The sequence below is a fragment of the Aethalodelphis obliquidens genome, unplaced genomic scaffold (genome assembly GCF_003676395.1).
Source record: "Aethalodelphis obliquidens isolate GAN/ISIS:26980383/991018 unplaced genomic scaffold, ASM367639v1 scaffold8, whole genome shotgun sequence".
NCBI classification, from domain to species: Eukaryota; Metazoa; Chordata; class Mammalia; order Artiodactyla; family Delphinidae; genus Aethalodelphis; species Aethalodelphis obliquidens.
This window is the reverse complement of record NW_020837952.1, coordinates 50,093,328-50,112,252: the sequence shown is the minus strand read 5'-3', so window position 1 is coordinate 50,112,252 and position 18,925 is coordinate 50,093,328. Positions and strand designations below refer to the sequence as shown.

Sequence of the window (18,925 nt, the reverse complement as noted above, 5' to 3'; positions counted from 1 at the left end):
CCTTGAAAGCAGAGCCTCTGGGTGTAGGGCCTGGCAATCTGTATTCAGACAAGCTCCCCAGGTGATTCAAATTTCTAACTCAGGGTCCAGAGTTTGGGAATCGTGGAAAGGTGACCTGAGGATGGGACTTCGGGGCTGGCAGGATGCTGCTGTCTATGGGGATGGTGTGGGAACTTAGCCTGGAAGTGCTCCAACCAGCAAATGAGAAGTTCCCTGGGCTGCGTGGGGTGTGTGTGCGTGCGTGCGTGCGTGTGTGTGTGCGTGTGACCTGGAGCTGGGCAAAGGCTCTGTGCCCAGCCTTGGAGGGTCCCCAGACTGACCTATGCTCCTGATATCAATTGTGACATCCACGTAGCCATGCTCAGCGCTGTGATACATGGCCTCCCTCAGGGCTCTGAGTTTGGCCTTGCTGTTGCGGCTGGCACACAGGGGGGGCGGGGTTGTCTCCGCCAGGTCTGTCCCCTCGGCCAGAATCTCCTCCAGGGACAGGATATCACTCTTCTCCTTCTCTGGCTGAGCGAGCAGTTTGCGGAACACATTCCTGTCAATCATAAACCCAGAGATGAAGACACTCAGAGATGGAAGGGCTGAGCCAGGGCAGGGACTAGGCAGGGGACGTGGGGAGACCTCTCACTTGGGACAAGGGAAGGACGGGACCAACTCCGGGGTGGCGGTTTCAGAGGCCTGACCACAGGTGCTACGTTTGGTGGATGGAAGAGATGGTGGGGCAGGTCTGGCTGTGTTTCCTTGAGGACAACTTGGAGCTAAGTGCATTCCCCAAATATCTAGAAGGTTCTAGAACCGTCTGCCTGCGGTTCCCCCCCCCCCATAGTGAATTTGCTTCACTTGGGGTTACGTGTAGTAAAATCTGATGGGGTAAATCCTGAAGGAAATGTAGACAGGAGGTAACCAAACATGAGAGGTTTTACGATTCTTTAAAATGGATTCTTCTCACTTCACGACAGGTGATAGGATGAGTGCTGACCAACCCTGGCAGAGAGTGACGTCTCTGTGATAGGAAAGCCGGTTGGGAAAGGACCAGACAAGCCAGTCTGAGTGGACGTGTGCTGCATGAAGCTGGCTGGCCAGGACTGGTCTGCCTCTGGGTCCCACATCCAGAGATACAGTGGGTCTGGGGTAGGCTTGGGAATCTACATTTTTAACAAGCACCACTTGGGACCTCGTGGCTTTGGGCCGTCCTAGCCTACCTGTGTCCGTGGGCTGCGGCCTGGCTGAAAGAGTTCATATCACCCTGGGGGGTGGTAGAAATTCCATTCCTGTACATGGTTCCTATCAGGGGGTCCGCGCCACGCTCCAACAGCAAACTAACCAGCTCAAAATTTCCTGCAAGCCCAGAGAAGGGGGTTTTATAAGAGAATCAAGCAAACACACAGTCACAGACACATCAAGGGCCAGCGCGCTGGAGCCCCTTGGCCGGCGTGAGCATCAGCAACTCTTACCTACGGCGGCTGCGAGCTGGAGGGGCGTTTCTGAATAGTTCTCCTCGCCATGCTCCACAGAGCCCTCCACCTTGGCCCCAGCGTCCAGGAGGAGCTGCGGAGGAAGAGTGGCCATTGAGATGTTTAAAGGACATGCATGCGAGGGGACGTCAGGAAAAGGTGGTGGAAATCAGTGTGATGTCAGTGTTCCTGCCCTCCCTCTGGGTCTGTGAGCATGTGCACGGGGGAGGGCAATTGCACCTCAGAGGAAAAACCGAGAGCCTCTCGTATCTTCTAGAGCCTCAGATCACTCAAATTGTGGTCCACGGACAGTAGCATCGGCATCCCCTGGGAGCTTGTTTGAAATGCTGGCTCTGAGGCTCCACCCCAGACCGAATGATGGGAATCTGCACTTCAGCAAGTTCTCCAAGTGATTTATATGTACATTAGAAGTTTCTAGAAGCACTGAGCTAGAAGCTCGTGGCACCAGAGGGTTGGAGGACTTCCTTTCGGGGTCGGTGACACAAAGCCTCGGAGAGTATTAGTGGGGTCTCTTAGAGCCATAGCAACGCAAGAGTTCTGAAGAACTCTTCGGGGACCACCAGGGCCAACCAGGATAAGAATCACTTCTAGAACATCCTGGAGGGCTCTGAGGACAGCTCAGCAGATGCTGAGTTTTCTGGCCAGGAAGATCAGTGAGTAAAGTGGCAGAGTGAGCTTCCAAGAGCGCTGCTGAATATGATTCCATTCTGTGCATCTCTGAGAGATCTGGGCTTCCTAAACACAGAGATGCTGTCCATGCCGGATCTCACAGTGAACGTGCTGTCAGCACTGCTGATGTACAATGAGGGGGAAACATCTGTCTTACCTGTTCAGGGCTACCTGAGGGCACAGCCAGGAAGGGGCTGCCTACCTGGCATCCCATGATGTGTGCACCTGCTGCACAGAGGTGACCTGACTTCTGTTTGGCTTTGCTTGGCTACCCACTGCTCCTATTCCTGATTTAAAGGCTGGGGATTCCACTGCATGTTAAGGGATGGCATTGGTGTCCACTAGGCCACCCTCTGACCCCTCCTTTCTTAGATCCCTCCACTAGGAGTGGGCTGGTCATGACATTCTACAGGCAGAAGCCAGCTCTCGGTGTGACATGTCACACACTCAACCTCCTGAAACATGACTTCGGATCTGTCTTAAGGATTCCCACGACCTAGGAAACAACGAAGGATTCCTGTGGCACTCCAACATTGCCTAGGGGTCCCTAGCACACTATTTTCTGCTCTGCATACTTCTAAGAGGCTTGGACCACGTAAAAGGAGGTGAGTTCCCGATGTACCCAAAGCTCAGCGTTTATTAGGGGGTCAGATGTGGTCAGGGACCTGGATGCTGATCTCTTTTTTCCAATGAAGTAAAGTTTTAAGATCTAGAATAAACCGAGCTTAAGATCTAGAATATACTAGATGGGTATTCATCGAACACCAACTCTACAACAGCCAGAGAAGGTGCAGGCAAAACACACTTACGTGCCCAAAGGACCTCAGATGCGGACATACTCGGGGAGCTGTTTCAGAAGACACATGTGAAGACCCTACTCTAGACCTCTCGGATGGGCTTCTCCATAAGTGGGATCCAAGCAAGTATCTTTTGGAACCACTCCCTTGGAGACCTGGATGTTTCTTTCCAGTGGTTGGAAACCACTAGACTCTATGCAAACACTGGGGTCACACCTAAGGGAAGGTTCTAAGGTCTCACACCAGCCAGGTCTTACGTTCATGTTACAACAAGCAAAAATGAACAAATCCACAAAATCACAGCTCAGGCCCCACCCCCGAGCAACTGGGAACAACTTGATAAGTTTGCCACTCTGCGTGTGAGGCTGCATGTGGGTATGTGTTAAGTTCATATTGGTTAGAGCCAGGCCATATAGAGCATTACATATAATATTTTCATTCATATGATATGAATGTGCTATATTTAACTGCAATTAACCAATATGAATCTCTTAGGGAATAGGCATGCTGGGAGAGGTACAAATTTGCATGAAAGAGGTAAAATTAAAGGTCAGATGTGGATAGGGAAATATGTTAATACCTGAACTACAGGAATATGTCCATGCAACACAGCAAAAGTCAGAGCCGTCCAATGGCGGGTCTCAGGGTGGACGGATGGATATTTATGAGGAGTACTGACAACCTATAAACAAATTGAAGTTATTTTCAAAATGTGACCTTCACAATACTTAGACCAGCAAATCTGACCTATCTGTGGCTGGGCATGTGGGCCAGATATGTACAAAAGGACGTCCTAGAAGGCGCCTCGGGAAACACTGGAGATGTGGGGTAGTGACTTTATATCCTCCGTCGCAATAAGGACTCCTTTGCTTCTCATCTGAAAAGAGTTGAATGGATGATTTCTGACCACCTCTAAGGAGCCTTGGAGAAGCTGTAATGGTGGCTACAATGAGCCTGCTCCCCTGCCTGTTTCCTCTTCCTGCTTAAGGGAGGGTGATGCTTCTGAGAGCTACAGGATGTCAGGTAGTGTGAGGCCACTACCATCACATCCACATCTTTAGGGGAAATTCTTGGCAGTGGCAAACCCCGTGCAAGGGGAGGTCTGCTTCGAGCTTTCAAGCCAAGCAATACCACCAGCCTTCTGATGGAGGATATCACCATCTGGTCACAGCTCACCCCACACTGTCCTCACTTCATTCTTCTGCTGGCTTCCTGGTTGACAAGGACCCTCATGCTACTGGAAACCTAGGCACAAACCTTCCCTGGGCACACCACGAATGAGCAATCTGATACTGGCCTTCCCATATGGGGACCTCAAAACACCCCAGGCCAAGAGAGAGGCTGCAGGACAGCTAAAGGTTAGGGTCCTGCAGGATTGCCACCTACACATGGCTTTTCTTCCAAACATTCCTGGGGCCATATAGCCACGATGCCTGCTGCTTTCATAGCAGTTGATTTCATTAATCACCGGCGGGGGGAGGACCTTGAGCTGGGAGCTGTGGGATGGGCTAGAGGACCAGAGAACCCCACCAGGACCCAAAGTTGGCGAGCCTTTGCAGGGATGTGCACAGTGCTTGGGGGATTCATAGCAGGAAAAAAAATCCCCAATACCTGAAGTTTATAAGATCCAAAATGGTTCTGGATCCAAAACCATGTCTATTGCCTGCTTTCCTCAGATGAATATAAAGCATGCTTTATTTTTTTTTAACCACAGTACTAAGACTACAAGAGCATCTAATTTTGAACTAAAAAAAGTTTCCTGGGGTGGCTGAGTTAGGAGTGCAGCATGTCAATCGATCTTCTCAGCTTCTGAGACTGCCAATATTAGGCTGCCGGAAGAGAGTGGGTCTTTTTTTTTTTTTTTTTTTTGTGAGAGTGGGTCTTAAGTCAGCGTAGAACATGGTCAAAAAGTGTAATTTTACCTATTATAAGCCTTGGCGGGGGCAGGAACCAATAATAACTGAGTCCTAAATTGATGCTACTCTGTACTTATTTCTTCCAACAACTCTCTGAGATGGGTGCAATTGTTCTCCCATTTTGCAAAGGGGAACACCGAAGCTCAGGAAGGTTAAACTATTTGCCCAAGCAGAAAAGCAAGTTACTAAGATGCAGCAGTTTCAGAATTTGAATCCAGGTGTCAAATTCTAAAGCCTGCGGGGAGTGTGCTTTCCACTATACCACACTGCCTCATGGAAGCTTTGCAATTAGCTTTAAGACCTGTGGTTTAAACCGGCCAACTGGGTGAGCCAATCGGGATTCGGTGGGGGAGGGTGGAAGATCTGGGGGAGCTACACCTGAGCTCAGGGTACGTGGACCAACTTTGTATTTGGCAGAGGAAAGGGCTGATGGCTCAGGAGAGCTCTCTCTTCCCGACCCCAGAAGGAATGGATCAGCAAGAAGAATCAGAGATTGGGTACAGCTGAACTGAGGGAAAAGCTAGGGCTCCTTGTGGCCTCGTTGGTTGTTTTTAAATGAAAAATGTTTTGGGGCAGCTCCTTGGAGTTTGGTTGGGCTGGGGCCTCAGGATGGAGGAAATCCAAAAGCTGGTCTGACCTATTTGCTGGACTGAGCACCCTCAGTGGTGGCTCTTTGGGAGATAAAGCCCCCCTCTCTTTGCTCGCCTTCCCGAGGGACTGCCAGGCCCAGGGGCCCTGCAGCCCTCTGCACCCTCACCTCCACATTCAGGTCAGCTCCGGCATCCAGCAGCATCTGAACCATTGCCTCGTCCCCGCGGACGCAGGCGTACATCAGGGGGGTCATGCCCTGCAGTGAGTTAAAAACCAGAGAATGGAGGTTTACCAGGTGGCTGTGTCACTTGACAAAACAAACGGAAAATCTTACTTGTGTGAAGAAGGCTATAACTGTACTCAAAATCCAGTATTTTAAAGTAAATGTACAGCCCTATAAGGTCATAATCCTCCATATTTTGAAAACCAAAAGGGAAGCAAGAAGGGAAACATACATTGCCTTATTTTTGCATTTATCTTGGCTTAAGTCGGAGGATTTTTTGTTTGCCTTAGGGTGCAACAGATCTAAAAGTGTTTGCTGAAACAAGTGGCTGGTTTCAACTGAAAGCTCTTAGGAACTTTCTGGATTCTGCAATATCAGCCCTAAGCTATCTAATTGGTAAACACTGTTTCCTTGACATTTTCTCTTTCACAATATAAGTGTCATCTTTGCTCTATGTGAGCTGCTGGTCAGTGTCAAGGGAAATTGGTGCCTCTGAGTATGACCCCAGCACGACGTCAGCTTTGACATTATCATTTACAAGCAAAAGGCAAGGGAATGAGGAATGACTTTCAGGAATTCCATATCTGCCCACGATTCCTGCTTATTACAAAGTACCACAACCAACAGAAGTAAGGGATAGATTTTTCAATAAACAGTGTTGTGAAGGTGGCTATTTGGGAAAATGTTCAGGTTAGAGCCTTATCTCACACTATACACCAAAATCATTTCCAGTTTGATTAGAGATATAGAGAAAAAAATTAAAACCATAAAAGACATCTAACTGGATCCGTTTCTAGGCATAAAAGTAATGGAAGAAATCACAAAAGAAAATCATTATAGTGTTGAGGACACGCAATTGAAAACATAAACAAAATTAAGAGGTAAACAAAATAAATTGAGACATATTTGTCATATTGTAACAGAGGGTTATATGTCTAATATGTAAAGAGCTCTTTGAAATAAAGAAGAAAAACACTTAAGCTCTAATGAAAAACAGGCAAAAGATAATTAAATTAAGTAAAAGATTAACAGGGTACACATAAATAGTTGGAGAGTGTGTACAAGGAAACAGTCTCCGGGAAAGTAATTTGAGATCAAAAACTTTAAGATAAGTTGATACATTTGAGTGACTATTTCCACTTAAAAAAAAGTTCCCTAATGAAATAATCAGAGATTTGAACAAAGGTTTGCGTAAGTATATGTAGCTCAGCATTACTGATATAAGTAATTAGAAACAATCTAAGTATTCAACAGCTGAGGTATGGTTCACTGAACAAATAATATGACCATTTTATGTAGCCATTAAGAGTGAGTTAAAAAAAGAATATTTAATGATACTGCAAAGTATCTTTAATACAAAATACCAAAACCAGAAAGATAATAAATCCTTGTTCTTAAAAAATAATGTGTGTGTGTGTGTGTGTGTGTGTGTATGTGTGTGTGTGTGTGTATTACGGCTCCTTTGTGTTGCTCAAGAAAATTATTAGCTGTTATCCCTTCCCTGGAACTTGCTGCATGAGCTGCCCATGTGAGAAGCAGTTCCATTTGTCCTTTGTGACTTTCCATCTGGGGCTCACATTGAAAGCTGCTGTTTGTTTTCTCCATCCGTGACATCTTCACCCACCCGGGGTGTCTCCCTGATAGATACACAAGCCTCTCACTGTACCTGTGTCAGTGGTTTGGGGGATGGCTGCCTGTCTCTGAGGTGTCTCCTAGGGTCCCTCAGAATGACTTTTGTGTATCTTAAACACACCCTGAAAGTTTGGTGAAAATCTGCTTGGATTTGTTCTGTGATGCAGGGAACTAATTTTAACTATGCTGGAAAAAGGGCTTGAAGGACACAAGCTAAATATAAATGATGGTGGATGATGATGGTATGATTTCCTTTCTGGAATAGGTCTATTTTTCTCTATTTTCCATTTCAGCTGCAAGGATCACGTGCAACTTCTGTACAGATGAACAAGGATATTTTTATAAGCTATTTTAAAAACTTAAAAAAAAAAAGAAAACAACAACAACAACACAATCACCCTACGTCACCAGAAGGGGGAGCCTCTGTTCAGTGCCTGCTGTTTCCATCCTGCCCTGGGGCAGGGCACATGGTGGAGGTGGGGTGCCTGTTCAGACACTCCGAGGACCCTGTACCTGTTCGCTCATGGTGTTGATCCCATCGGGCCCCAGGAGAGACACTGCCTGCTTCACCAGGTCCGTCCGCCCACAGTTCAGCATCCGGAAACCCAGGTCCTGCTTAAACTTGGCTTCGATGGCCACTGCGTCCAGCTTCCGAGAAGCGCAAAAGCAGTCGTCAGCCCTAAGGAAGGGAGAGATGGTCAGGTGTGTGCAGCAGCTTCGCCAGGACTGGCTCTCGAGTTAGGAAGCACCAAGGAGACTTTCCATTTGCTTTTCATGTCAATTGCTTGTTTCTGGGCTCCAGTTAGAATGTGGATATCTCTTGATCCTTGTCCTTTATAACTGCAGCTTATCTGTCTTATCTCTCCTCTGCTCCCACAGCATATTGACCTAAGAATAATAATGGCTAATATTTACTGACTGTTCACTATGGTTAAACTCTTTACATGAGTTAATTCGTTTACTCCCCACATAACCCTAAGAGGTAAGTACTATCATTACCCTCTCTTTTAACCATGGGAAACAGACACAGATAAGGGACTTGCCCAAGGCCACACAGCAAAAAGCAGTGAGCTGGGATGGGAGCCCAAGGCAGTCTGTGGAGAGCTGACCTGGGTATATACTGTGTCCCCCCGTCCCCCCATCACAGCATATACTACTATTTGCCTCTTTCCTTGTCTGACTTCCCCTCCAGGCTGGGGACTTCTGAGAGCAGGGACCTTGTCCAGCAAGTCTCTGCATCACAGTCCAGACAGTACCCAGCACGTGGAGGTGTTAAAAACGTTAGCCGAGTGAACACAGAATGGCTGGAGTCTCTACTTTCAAAGTGGAAGCAGGGCGGAGACCTGGCAAGATGAAATAAGAGTACTAGTGGTGAGATGCTTTGGAAACTAACCGAGCCAGTTGGGCGAAGTGAGCCAGGTTAGGGAAGGGTGGGGAGGAGAATCAAGGAATTCAAGAAGGGGATACAAACTACACTTGCAAAGGATGTTACTTCCTTCTTATGGTGAATTGTCAAATCAAATCACCAAGCATTTACTGAGCACCTGTTTGCAAGAGGCGCACAATGCCTGGAAGGGGAGAGGGCACAGGCCCTGGCAACCATAATGCCATGTGGCAATTGCAGTGATTGAGGTGTTCAGAGACACACACCAAACAGAGCCTAGGGGATCCAGCAAGGCTTCCTGGGGAAGGTGACCCCTGAGCTTTGGCTTTTTTAAAATATATATCTTTATTGGAGTATAATTGCTTTACAATGGTGTGTTAGTTTCTGCTTTATAACAAAGTGAATCAGCTTTACATATATCCCCATATCTCCTCCCTGTTGCATCTCCCTCCCACCCTCCCTATTTCACCCCTGTAGGTAGTCACAAAGCACAGAGCTGATCTCTCTGTGCTATGCGGCTGCTTCCCACTAGCTATCTATTTTACATTTGGTAGTGTATATATGTCCATGCTACTCTCTCACTTCATTCCAGCTTCCCCTTCCCCCACCTGTGTCCTCAAGTCCGTTCTCTACGTCTCCGTCTTTATTCCTGCCTCGCCACTAGGTTCATCAGTACCGTCTTTTTTAGATTCCATATATGTGCATTAGCATACGGTATTTGTTTTTCTCTTTCTGACTTACTTCACTCTGTATGACAGACTGAACTGTGTCTTAAATAAGGAGAGAGAGGGACAGAGGGTAGGAGAACTTGGAGCAGGGCTTGCATGAGCAAAGGTATGGACACGAGACGTGGCGGGCTCTGAGAGCTAACTATGGAAGTTTTAGTGTTTCTGGGGCATAAACTTCCAGGCAGAGGGCCAGAAGCTGAGGGTGGGGAACTTTACTTAATCCTAAGACTTTATCCGTAAGAGCCACTGAAGGTTTCTAAGCAGGCAGGGGAGTGATACGGTTGGATGGCCAACTCTGGGAGACCGTGGAGGATGGATTTGAGGGGAGCTGACCCTAGAGGTGGGGAGATGTTAGTGCTAAAAGAAACAGCCAAACAGAAAGAAGTCACTGCCCAAGTGTGAAGTGACAAGGGGCTGAGTGAAGGTAGTGGGTGCTGGGACGGAGCAGAGGACGAAGATTCCATTTTTCTACGAGCAGGTGCCCATTTCTCAGGCGATGGCCCTTGTCCTCAGGCTGGTGAGCTACACGCCCTGCATCATCAGGAGTCTGTGCTGTCCCGGACCCCTTCATATTCCTGCTCTTTGCTAATGCTGGGCATGGATACCCAGGAAAGGAGCCAGGGCTCCAGAATTCCTGGTTCCACTCCTGCCTCTAAATAACCCACTTTCTGGTGTGAGGAAGGGTTAACTTTGCCAGGGAACTAGCTTCTTGTTAATCCTTGAAGGAAATGAGACGGACTGTTGTTCTGAAAGTTTATGGCACTAAGGCTCCTCAGAACGGCTAGGATCTGGGGCAGAGGACCTGAGGGATGAAGAACAGAGGGAACCTTAGGAATCACGTGGGATGGGTGTGCCCGTGACTCTTCACTGGGTTCCTGACCTATCAATCATCTCAGCTGGCAAAGGAGCCTTGGAGGAAGGCTGTCCGGAAATAGGAACACAGTCACAGGAGATGTTAGGGCTCTTAGAGGACCAGAGGGCGCTGATGCAGTGACGGTGGAATCCAGAGAAAGAGGAAGCTTGGTGTTGACGTGGGGTCTAATCTGCATACGTGCTTCAGGAACTGCGTGTCAGGCCAGGCCATCCGAGGGCTTGTTTGTATGACAGCCCTGGGAGGAACTAAGAAAGGTATTTAGGAGACTTGGACCTGGACCCTGGACTCCAGGATTAGACCTTTTCATGTTAGGTCGGGGAGCCAAGACTACCTCAGTTGGAAGACTCTCCGAGGAAGCCTGAGAGCTCTCCAGGTGTGGGTAGGGGAGGGCTGAAGACTCCGGGTCTGGCTTTAGACCATGGCATCAGCACCCAAGATGTGAACTTCTAAGGACACATAATGGGGCTGTGCCCTAGGGCTTCTTGGTCCAGTTCATGGGAATTTGGACTTGGGATTCTTACAGCTACGGTGGCCAGATTTAGCAAATAAATATACTTTAGCAAATACTGAGTGACACAAACTTATACTAGAACATTATTCACTGTTTATCTGAAATTGAAATTTAACTTAAAAAAATAAATCTGGGAAAGGGCAGAGCCACGTGCCATGATTTGAAAAGAGCACACGGTGAGATCATGGATCTCACTGAATGTAGACAGCACCCATCTCCAGGGGAAGAGGGGAGGTGCCTGGTGTGGCAGTGGGCTGCATCTAAGGGACCCATGTTCCCCCGAAACTGGTTAAGGCAGATGCTTCAGGCAAAATGAACACAACAGAGAGAAGAAGGTGAGAGCAACAGGGTGAGATCCTGGGGCACACATCACAGAGGCTTCCGGAGAGGGAGAGACGGGGGCCTGCAGGTGTCACACCGAGGTGTCTGGAGCCTTGATGGGGGTGTGTGTGTGCAAATCTTGGGGAGGTATCTGATTTGACTAATTGGAAGGGAAACCTTTCTTCTAACAGACCACTAACTAATTCTGGAAGAGGTTGCTCTGTGAAATCAAGAGCCTCCTTCTTGGGGAGCAAAGATGCTGTGAATCGTCACCGTCACTGAATTTGCAGTTTCCTCTCTCCCGTCTGTGTCCAAGCCCCTTCTGCTCTCTTCAATGCCTGATTGATTCTCTCAAATAAGCATCTTTTCCGGAATCACGCTAAATTCCATGTGACTGGATGAGGGTTACTGCGGCACATCCTGCGTGTGGGCACCAGGAGGGGAGGTTATGGAGGAGAGACACAGACCCTACCCCGTGTTCACGGAGCTCCCAGACTGGTAAAGCGATAATTCCTGGAACAGCAGGAGAAGTGTTTACCAGCTACAAAGGTCCTTGATTTTAATTAGAAAGAGAGAAATGGCAAGAAATTACTGTCGCTAAGATGATGATGATGATGATGATAATTGTTATTATAGGAATCCAACACTTATTGAATACTGACTATTGAAATCTAAGCTCTTCCCACGTATTAACTCATACGATCAGTACAACAAGCCCACAATGTAGGTGATATTGGGAGCCCCGTTCCAGAGATGAGGAAACTGTCCAAGTCACAGGGCTGGTACGCGGCGAGCCAGGATCTGACCTGGCTGATCTGAGACCCCGGCCTGACACTGGTACTTCTCCATCATGCTGGCATATACAACCGTCTACTGGACCAAGCTGCTTGGATGGCTCTCAGACCCTCAAATTGGGCCCGTCCAGAATGGAGGTTTCTATGTCCATCCCCACCCTCCGTCCTTGTCCTCCAGTCATCCCATCTCCGTAAATGGCATCACCGTCCACCCAAGGCGCTCAGGCCAGAACCTTCTCTCATGCCCATATTCATTCCATCAGCTGTTAATGTTCCCACCCAAATCCCAAATCCGCCCGCTTCTCTCCACCTCCACCACCCGTACCCTGCTTCTAAACACCAGCATCTTTTTTTTGGGGGGGGGGGATGGTTGTTTTACAACGTTGTGTTAGTTTCTACCATACAGCGAAGTGAAGTAGAGTCCCCTGGGCGATACAGCAGGTTCTTATTAGTTATCTCTTTTATACATATTAGTGTATATACGTCAATCTCAATCTCCCAATTCATCCCACCTCCCCACTCCTGCTTTCCCCCCTTGGTGTCCATACAACACCAGCATCTCTTGCCTAGAGGTCATAATTGCAGTCCTATTAAAGTGCTCATAGTGCAGAGACTTTCAGGTCTGGGCATATTTTAATTCTTAGGCCTGTGATATCCTAGACAGCTGCTGACAAACAAGGACTGCCTTGCACCAAGCATAGGCATAAGAATTTGTGATGACAAATTCTCGTGACAGTGCTTTGGCTTGGGTCATTGGCAGGGGAGGGTTGGGAAGGGACAGTTGTTTAGACTTTTATATATTGGAAAGTTGTATTTTGAAATGCTTTAATAAAAGTTTTCTGTGTGAGGGACTTCCCTGGTGGCACAGTGGTTAAGAATTCGCCTGCCAATGCAGGGGACACGGGTTCAATCCCTGGGCTGGGAAGATCCTACATGCCGTGGAGCAACTAAGCCCATGTGCCATAACTACTGAGCCCGCATGCCACAACTACTGAAGCCCACGCGCCTCGAACCCGTGCTCCACAACATGAGAAGCCCATGCACCACAACGAAGAGTAGCCCCTGCTCGCCACAACTAGAGAAAGCCCGTGCACAGCAACGAAGACCCAACGCAGCCAAAAAATAAATAAATAAAATAAATTTAAAAAAAGTTTTCCGTGTGATTTGACTCTTCTCTCTATCCAAACCAGTCTCTTACACAAGGTGAGAGTGAACTTAAAACGTCTATAAGGGGAATTCCCTGGTGGTCCAGTGGTTAGGACTCTGCGCTCTCACTGCCGAGGGCCCAGGTTCAATCCCTGGTCAGGGAACTAAGATCCCACAAGCCATGGAGCATGGCCAAGGAAAAAAAAAGTCTATAGGACCATGTTCTGCCTCTGCTTAACACCTTTCAATGCCTTCCCATGTACTGAGAATAGAATCCAGCTCTCCACGCATGGCCTGCCGGGCTCTGGGGTACCGGCCCGGCCCTGCTCTCCAGCACTTCCCTGCCTCCTTCACTCTGTATGAGCAATTCTCCTCTCTCTTCTGTACCTTCAGCTGGCCAACGTCTGTCCTGCCCAGAGGACTTTACTCCTGCTGTTCCCCCTGGCTAGAAGGCCCTTCCCCTGGCTCTTTGCAGGGCTGACTCCTTCTCTCCCCTCAAGTGTGAGCTTGGAGGTCATGTCCAAAGGATGTCTTCTCTGACCATCTAAAGGAGGTAAGTTTCTCCCCTATCTCTGTACACCTTGGCTCCAGGTCAATTTCATCTGTCTCCTTCTTGGCACCTTTCAAAGTCTGTGACTACTTTATTAATTTATTTTTTCACTTGTAAAAAGCTTGTTTTTTTGTTTTTTGGGTTTTTTTCCATGAGAATGTCAGCCTCCTGGGGGCAGGACCACATCTACCTTATTGTCTGTTGTATCCCCAACAGTGCCTGAAGCATAACGGCATTAACAGATGTGTGATCCACGCACAACCCACTGTTCATTCTTGAGAGCAGACCCCAGGAAACGTCTGTTCATCAAGAATCCCTCGGCCACACAAAGTAAGTAATGGTTCTGGCTACTGAATTCTGCCAGCCAATGCAGGCCAGCAAACTGAAACAGGTAAGAAACATCTTCCATAGCGGTACGTGAAAATGTGGCTTTCTGTTCAACTGGGTTTGTTAGAAAATTTAACTCTGCAAAGTCTTAATTCCTGCAGCATTCTTGCAGACACGACTCAGAGCTCCATTTACTCTTTCTGGAAAGTCTCTGAGGGATCTGCCCCGGAAGACCAGCAGGTTCCCCGTGGCCTGGACAAATGAGCATGCCTGCCTAAGTACAGGACTTATTTATGTAGAAATCTATTAAGCCGGTCACCTGGGGCTTCAATAGAAGGTGATCAACTTTGTGGTTTTTCCCTCTGAGTGGCTTTCAATGATGCCATAAAAAAATCTGATCAATTTAAGTAAGAGTGGTCAGCTACCAAGGTGGTCAATTTCTCTGACTTCTCAAGGACCCCGGCCCCAAGAGACTGGTTCAATATTTCCCACTACTTCAGGAACATGACTTCAGAAAGATGTTTTCCAGGAGGCCTGCAGGCCTGAGGACAGCAGTGATTGCACTGCCTTTTCTCCCCCGGGGAAGGAGGCGGCGTTGAGGTGAGAGCTGACACATTCTGCTGATATCTTGATGCAGTCCAAGTGACAAATGCAAGCTGGTGTGGCGTCAGACACATTTTATGCATTTATGAATTTTAAAAGCTAGCACCGAAGTTACCAGCATGAACTCTGGTTTTCCCAGCTCTACTGTTTAGCAGCTATGTGACCTTGGGGCAAGTTATTTAACCTCTGTGTTATTCAGTTTTCTCATCTGTAAAATGAGCTTTTAGTAACGATACCTTCCTTGTAGGATTTTGGGTGTGGATTAAATGAGATAAGCCACGTACAGCGTGTGGAAGAGAACAGAGCTTGGCACACAGCTCTCATTAAATGTTAGAGATCTCATACCATAATCATTATTACAAATCACAAAGCAAGGTGCAGACTGGAGAAAATACACTGTATCTCAAAGAAGCAAATGCAGAGACACAGAGACTAAAGAATGTTTTAGGAATAGCACTTCTTAAGGTCTCAGATTAGACACTGTATTTAACAAATTCTACCAGAATAAAGGCGGTCCTTTTCCTAGTGGGGAAACCATGCCCCCAGAAGGGCTGTCATTCCTGTCCTGTATGCTTCTGCAAGCAAACTGTAAATGACGACAGAGGTTGGGGAGGGAGGGGGGAATGGGAGTCACACTTGATGAAAGCACAGTTTCTGGAACAGTTCAACAGCAAGAAAAGCCAGAGCCTCTCAGGATGCTATGGGCCTGCCCAGCCAGGCTCCCACACCCTCTTTCCTCCTCCACCACCAGGACCAATCCTGACCCCGCTGGTACGAGAAGGTAACCTGCAGCTCCCAGGATCCCTGAGCTCCAGTGGAACTCTGCTAAGCCCGTCCCCCAGGGTGTGCGCTCAGAAACCAGACTGCCTGGGTTCACTGCTTGGCTCTGCCCTCACTCCCTGGGTAATGCTGCACAGGTTACTCAATCTCCTTTATTTTTCTCCTCTGTAAAATAGGGACACTAACATTACATGTTTTACTTATCCAACAAAGACTTAGAAAGCAATGACCATGGACCAGGCATATTTTAAGGTTTTTTTTTTTTTTTTTACAAATATTGACTTGTTTAACTCTCATGATATCCTTATGAGGAAAGCATTATTATTACTAACCTATTTTACAGATAAGGAAAATGAGGCACAGAGAGGTTAATTAATTTGCGCATTGTCACACAGCTAATAAGGAGGAGTCAGGACGTGAACTGAGACAGTCTGGATCCGGGGTCAGTCCCACTGACTAGTCCGTACTGCTCAGTTCTTAGTGATGTGCTGGCAACCACTGGGCTTCCAAAGGGACTCCTCATGACCCTGGGATCTGAACTCCAAAAGGCCTAAGCAGTTCCCATAACCATGACTTTCTCATCAGTAATAAAAAAAAGCTACCCTTCACTGCACGCTCATTATATGCCAAGCGCTGTACAAAGTGCTTGGTTCCCACCACTTCAATGGATTCTCTCCTTGAAGGAACTGCTGGAAGCTGAAGCCCAGGTTTGAGTGTCTGACACCAAAGCCTGTGCACCTACGCAGCAGGCAGAGCCCAGGCCCCAGCACCAGAGTCCACATCCCTGTTTGGCTTCTTACTTGCTATCTTGGGCAGGTAGCTTAACCTCTCTAAGCCTCTATCTGCAAAGCAGGCTTGACAACACCAGTACTTAACGTCTATATCTGCAATGAGGATTAAAGGAGGTGATACTTTCGAACCACTCAGCACAGTGTGTGATCATAATTGCCTGATACATGGGAGGCATATTTATTACGATACTATTATTTTATAACTGCAGGTCCTCTTTCTAGGGATTTAATCAGGCCATCTGGAATCTCCCCTTTCCCCCTTCCCCCTCCCCCATCCTCCAACCACACAATCCTCCAGTCCCAGGGCAGGTCTTTCCTTGGCCCCCGAGGCGATTTCCAGCTATCCCAGGGCCCGGCCCCTCAGAACCCAGCCCTCCCTGAAGCCTCATGTTTGCTGGGCCTTGTGAAAGTTCTGCGGTTTCTCTCATGGCTTCTCACTTCCCTTTCCCCGTGTTTCTATTCTTGTTCATCAAGGTCTCGCCAGCAGGCTGGCAACCTGAGACAGAGCAACTTTCGAGACCCCTCTCAGAGGCAGTGGCCTGGGGTAAATATTTAGTAAATATTTACAGTTTCCCAACACACTCTAGTTAATATACTACTACTACTACTAACTGACATTTATAGATAGCTTTCCACGTGCTAAGCATTTCACATGTAATAACCCATCTCATCCTCAACATGGCCCTCGAAACTGGGCAGTGTTCATTTTACAGATGAAAAAACAGAGGCATGGAGGTTATGTCACCCGCCCAAGGCCGCACAGCTTGTAGGTGGCAAGGCCTGGTTCAACTCAGCTGGTCTGACTCCTGAGCCCATGCTCACTTCCTGCCAAAACCGTTAAACCCAAAAGGCTGGTTTCCACACGCCCATTTCACAGGTGAGGAAACAGAGACCGAGAGGCGTTAAGTAACCTGCCCCAAAGTCACTTGGCTCCTCTATCTCCAAGTCACCAGGCCTGTCTCGTCACAAAGTTAGGCCTAAGTAAGACTCGGGTTGGTGAGGAGTCCCCACCTGGTCCCAGGCCAACTCCTCTGAATCCAACACTATCGAATGCCACGAGCCACACCCTGGGAATACAGAGGGGCCAATAGGATGAGATTTCGGCTCCGGAGAACCTCAGAGGCTAAGCGAAGTGCCATGATTCATTCATTCCACGTATTGAGCACCAGCTACAGGCCAGGCGCTGGGTTAGGTGCTGGGGTCCCGCAGCAAGTGGACCAGACACGGGCCCTGCCCTCCCAGGCTGTCATGGAGAAGGATATTAAGCAAGATGTTTGGCTACATAGGTGACTATGTAACTGGAAATGAAGTTGCCTAGGGTTGAGAGTACAACAGTAACTCAAAATAGTAATTGCGGATCAAGTCGCCATCCCTTCATATTTCTCTGTGGGCGTGGAGCTTTCTGACATCCAGGAGCAAGATGACAATGCTGATTTCATTTATCTGCCGACCCTGGAACTCACCCAAGGGTGGCAGAAAAAACTATTCATGAAATGGGAGAGAAGTACATACGTGTCAAGGTTTTTGTGAGGAATCAGTGAGAGGGTGCCTACGAATCTACTCTACTGTTTGAATACAGATACGTAACTGGAGATGTGGGATGTGTGACACAGACTATGAATTTCTAGAAGATGTGGGCGTATGTCAGTCATCGGAAATGCAGGAGAAACATTACAAGGAGTCAGCACTCCCACTACCTCTTTAGGAATTCAGGGTAATGTTGTGTTGTCTGTGAACAACACCTAAGCTAGGGATGGAATGGGGTTCATCTTGGGCAAACTCTGATTCATTGGATGATTAGAGTAAAGGTGTTAAGCAGGATTCTGAGGCCATGACCAGATTTAGCCAAGAAAGAGGAACCCTACAGAACAGGGGCCTACGTAATGGTTCTGAAAGCAACTGGTAAGGCAGGAATAGGGCCACTGGTTTAAGTCGTGGCTGTACCACCCATTAGCTGTGACCTTGGATACATCACATTTCCACTGACAGCTTCAGTATCCTTATCTATAAAATGCGGGTGTTGGGCTAGTCAAGCTCTTGGGTACCTCCAAGCACGGACATTCTCTGAGTTTATCACATGTTTTCTGGTGTTCACGTACCACTCTTTACTGTGCAACAGCTCTTCTCCCTGACTCCATCCTGACGTTTTAGCTTCTTGGTTTTTGCTCTAATTTCATGCAAACACTTATTACTGTAGCCAAGTGGATCACCTGGGCAAGAAATGCGTCTAGTTTCCCAGCTTACTGGGCACCTGGATGAGGTCAGCTTGAGGAGAAACAAGGCCAAGAATTTGCCAGTTTACACTTTCATTTAAAAGCAGCCCAGTGGTTCTCAAAGCACAACAAAGAAAGCCACACTCTGTCCCTGCTGTGAAGCACAGGAGTCTGCCCAGGAAGAGAATTTCAGGAAGGAGGGAGAGGTGCTGGGCTTGGGAGCAGAAGGGCAAACTCTAGGCCAGTGCAGTCCTAGCACCTATGCTGCTGACTGGCACAGGGTTTGAAAACAGTTGGAAAACTTTGATGTGGGGCATACATATGCCTAGCTCTTATCTCACGTCCAGCTGGGTCCACTCATTGGTGTTCCCTGTCTGGCTCTGGGGCATCTGAGTTTGGACCGTGGACTAGGGAAGGGTGATATGGGATAAGTTCTAGTATCATAGATGGGTATTAAGGAGCTAATGTTTTAAGAAATCTTCATTAATTCATTCTGATCACCTATTGTATGTCAAGCAGTATGCAAGGCATACTAAAAGTATTTTATTGGTTCTCAAATAATAGTAATACTAGTAATAACAATACCAAACACAT

The 18,925-nt window shown here is 47.7% G+C and overlaps 1 protein-coding gene and 1 non-coding gene across 4 annotated transcripts in view; one reads left to right on the top strand and one right to left on the bottom strand.

Annotated features, from left to right (window-relative positions):
• ABTB3 (ankyrin repeat and BTB domain containing 3) overlaps nt 1–18,925 on the bottom strand; it is a 308,089-nt gene that overhangs the window by 37,861 nt on the left and 251,303 nt on the right. For 2 of the 3 annotated variants that reach the window (XM_027107447.1, XM_027107450.1), the window contains 6 exons: nt 7,823–7,988; nt 5,621–5,710; nt 3,528–3,629; nt 1,461–1,554; nt 1,209–1,344; nt 321–541 (listed from right to left, as the gene is read on the bottom strand). In XM_027107447.1, coding sequence (XP_026963248.1) covers nt 321–541; nt 1,209–1,344; nt 1,461–1,554; nt 3,528–3,629; nt 5,621–5,710; nt 7,823–7,988 — 809 coding nt within the window. The remainder of the gene's footprint in view (nt 1–320; nt 542–1,208; nt 1,345–1,460; nt 1,555–3,527; nt 3,630–5,620; nt 5,711–7,822; nt 7,989–18,925) is intronic. The other variant, XM_027107449.1, reaches the window with a different exon arrangement.
• TRNAE-CUC (transfer RNA glutamic acid (anticodon CUC)) lies at nt 13,159–13,231 on the top strand. Its single transcript has one exon. It is a non-coding gene; the product is annotated as a tRNA-Glu (tRNA).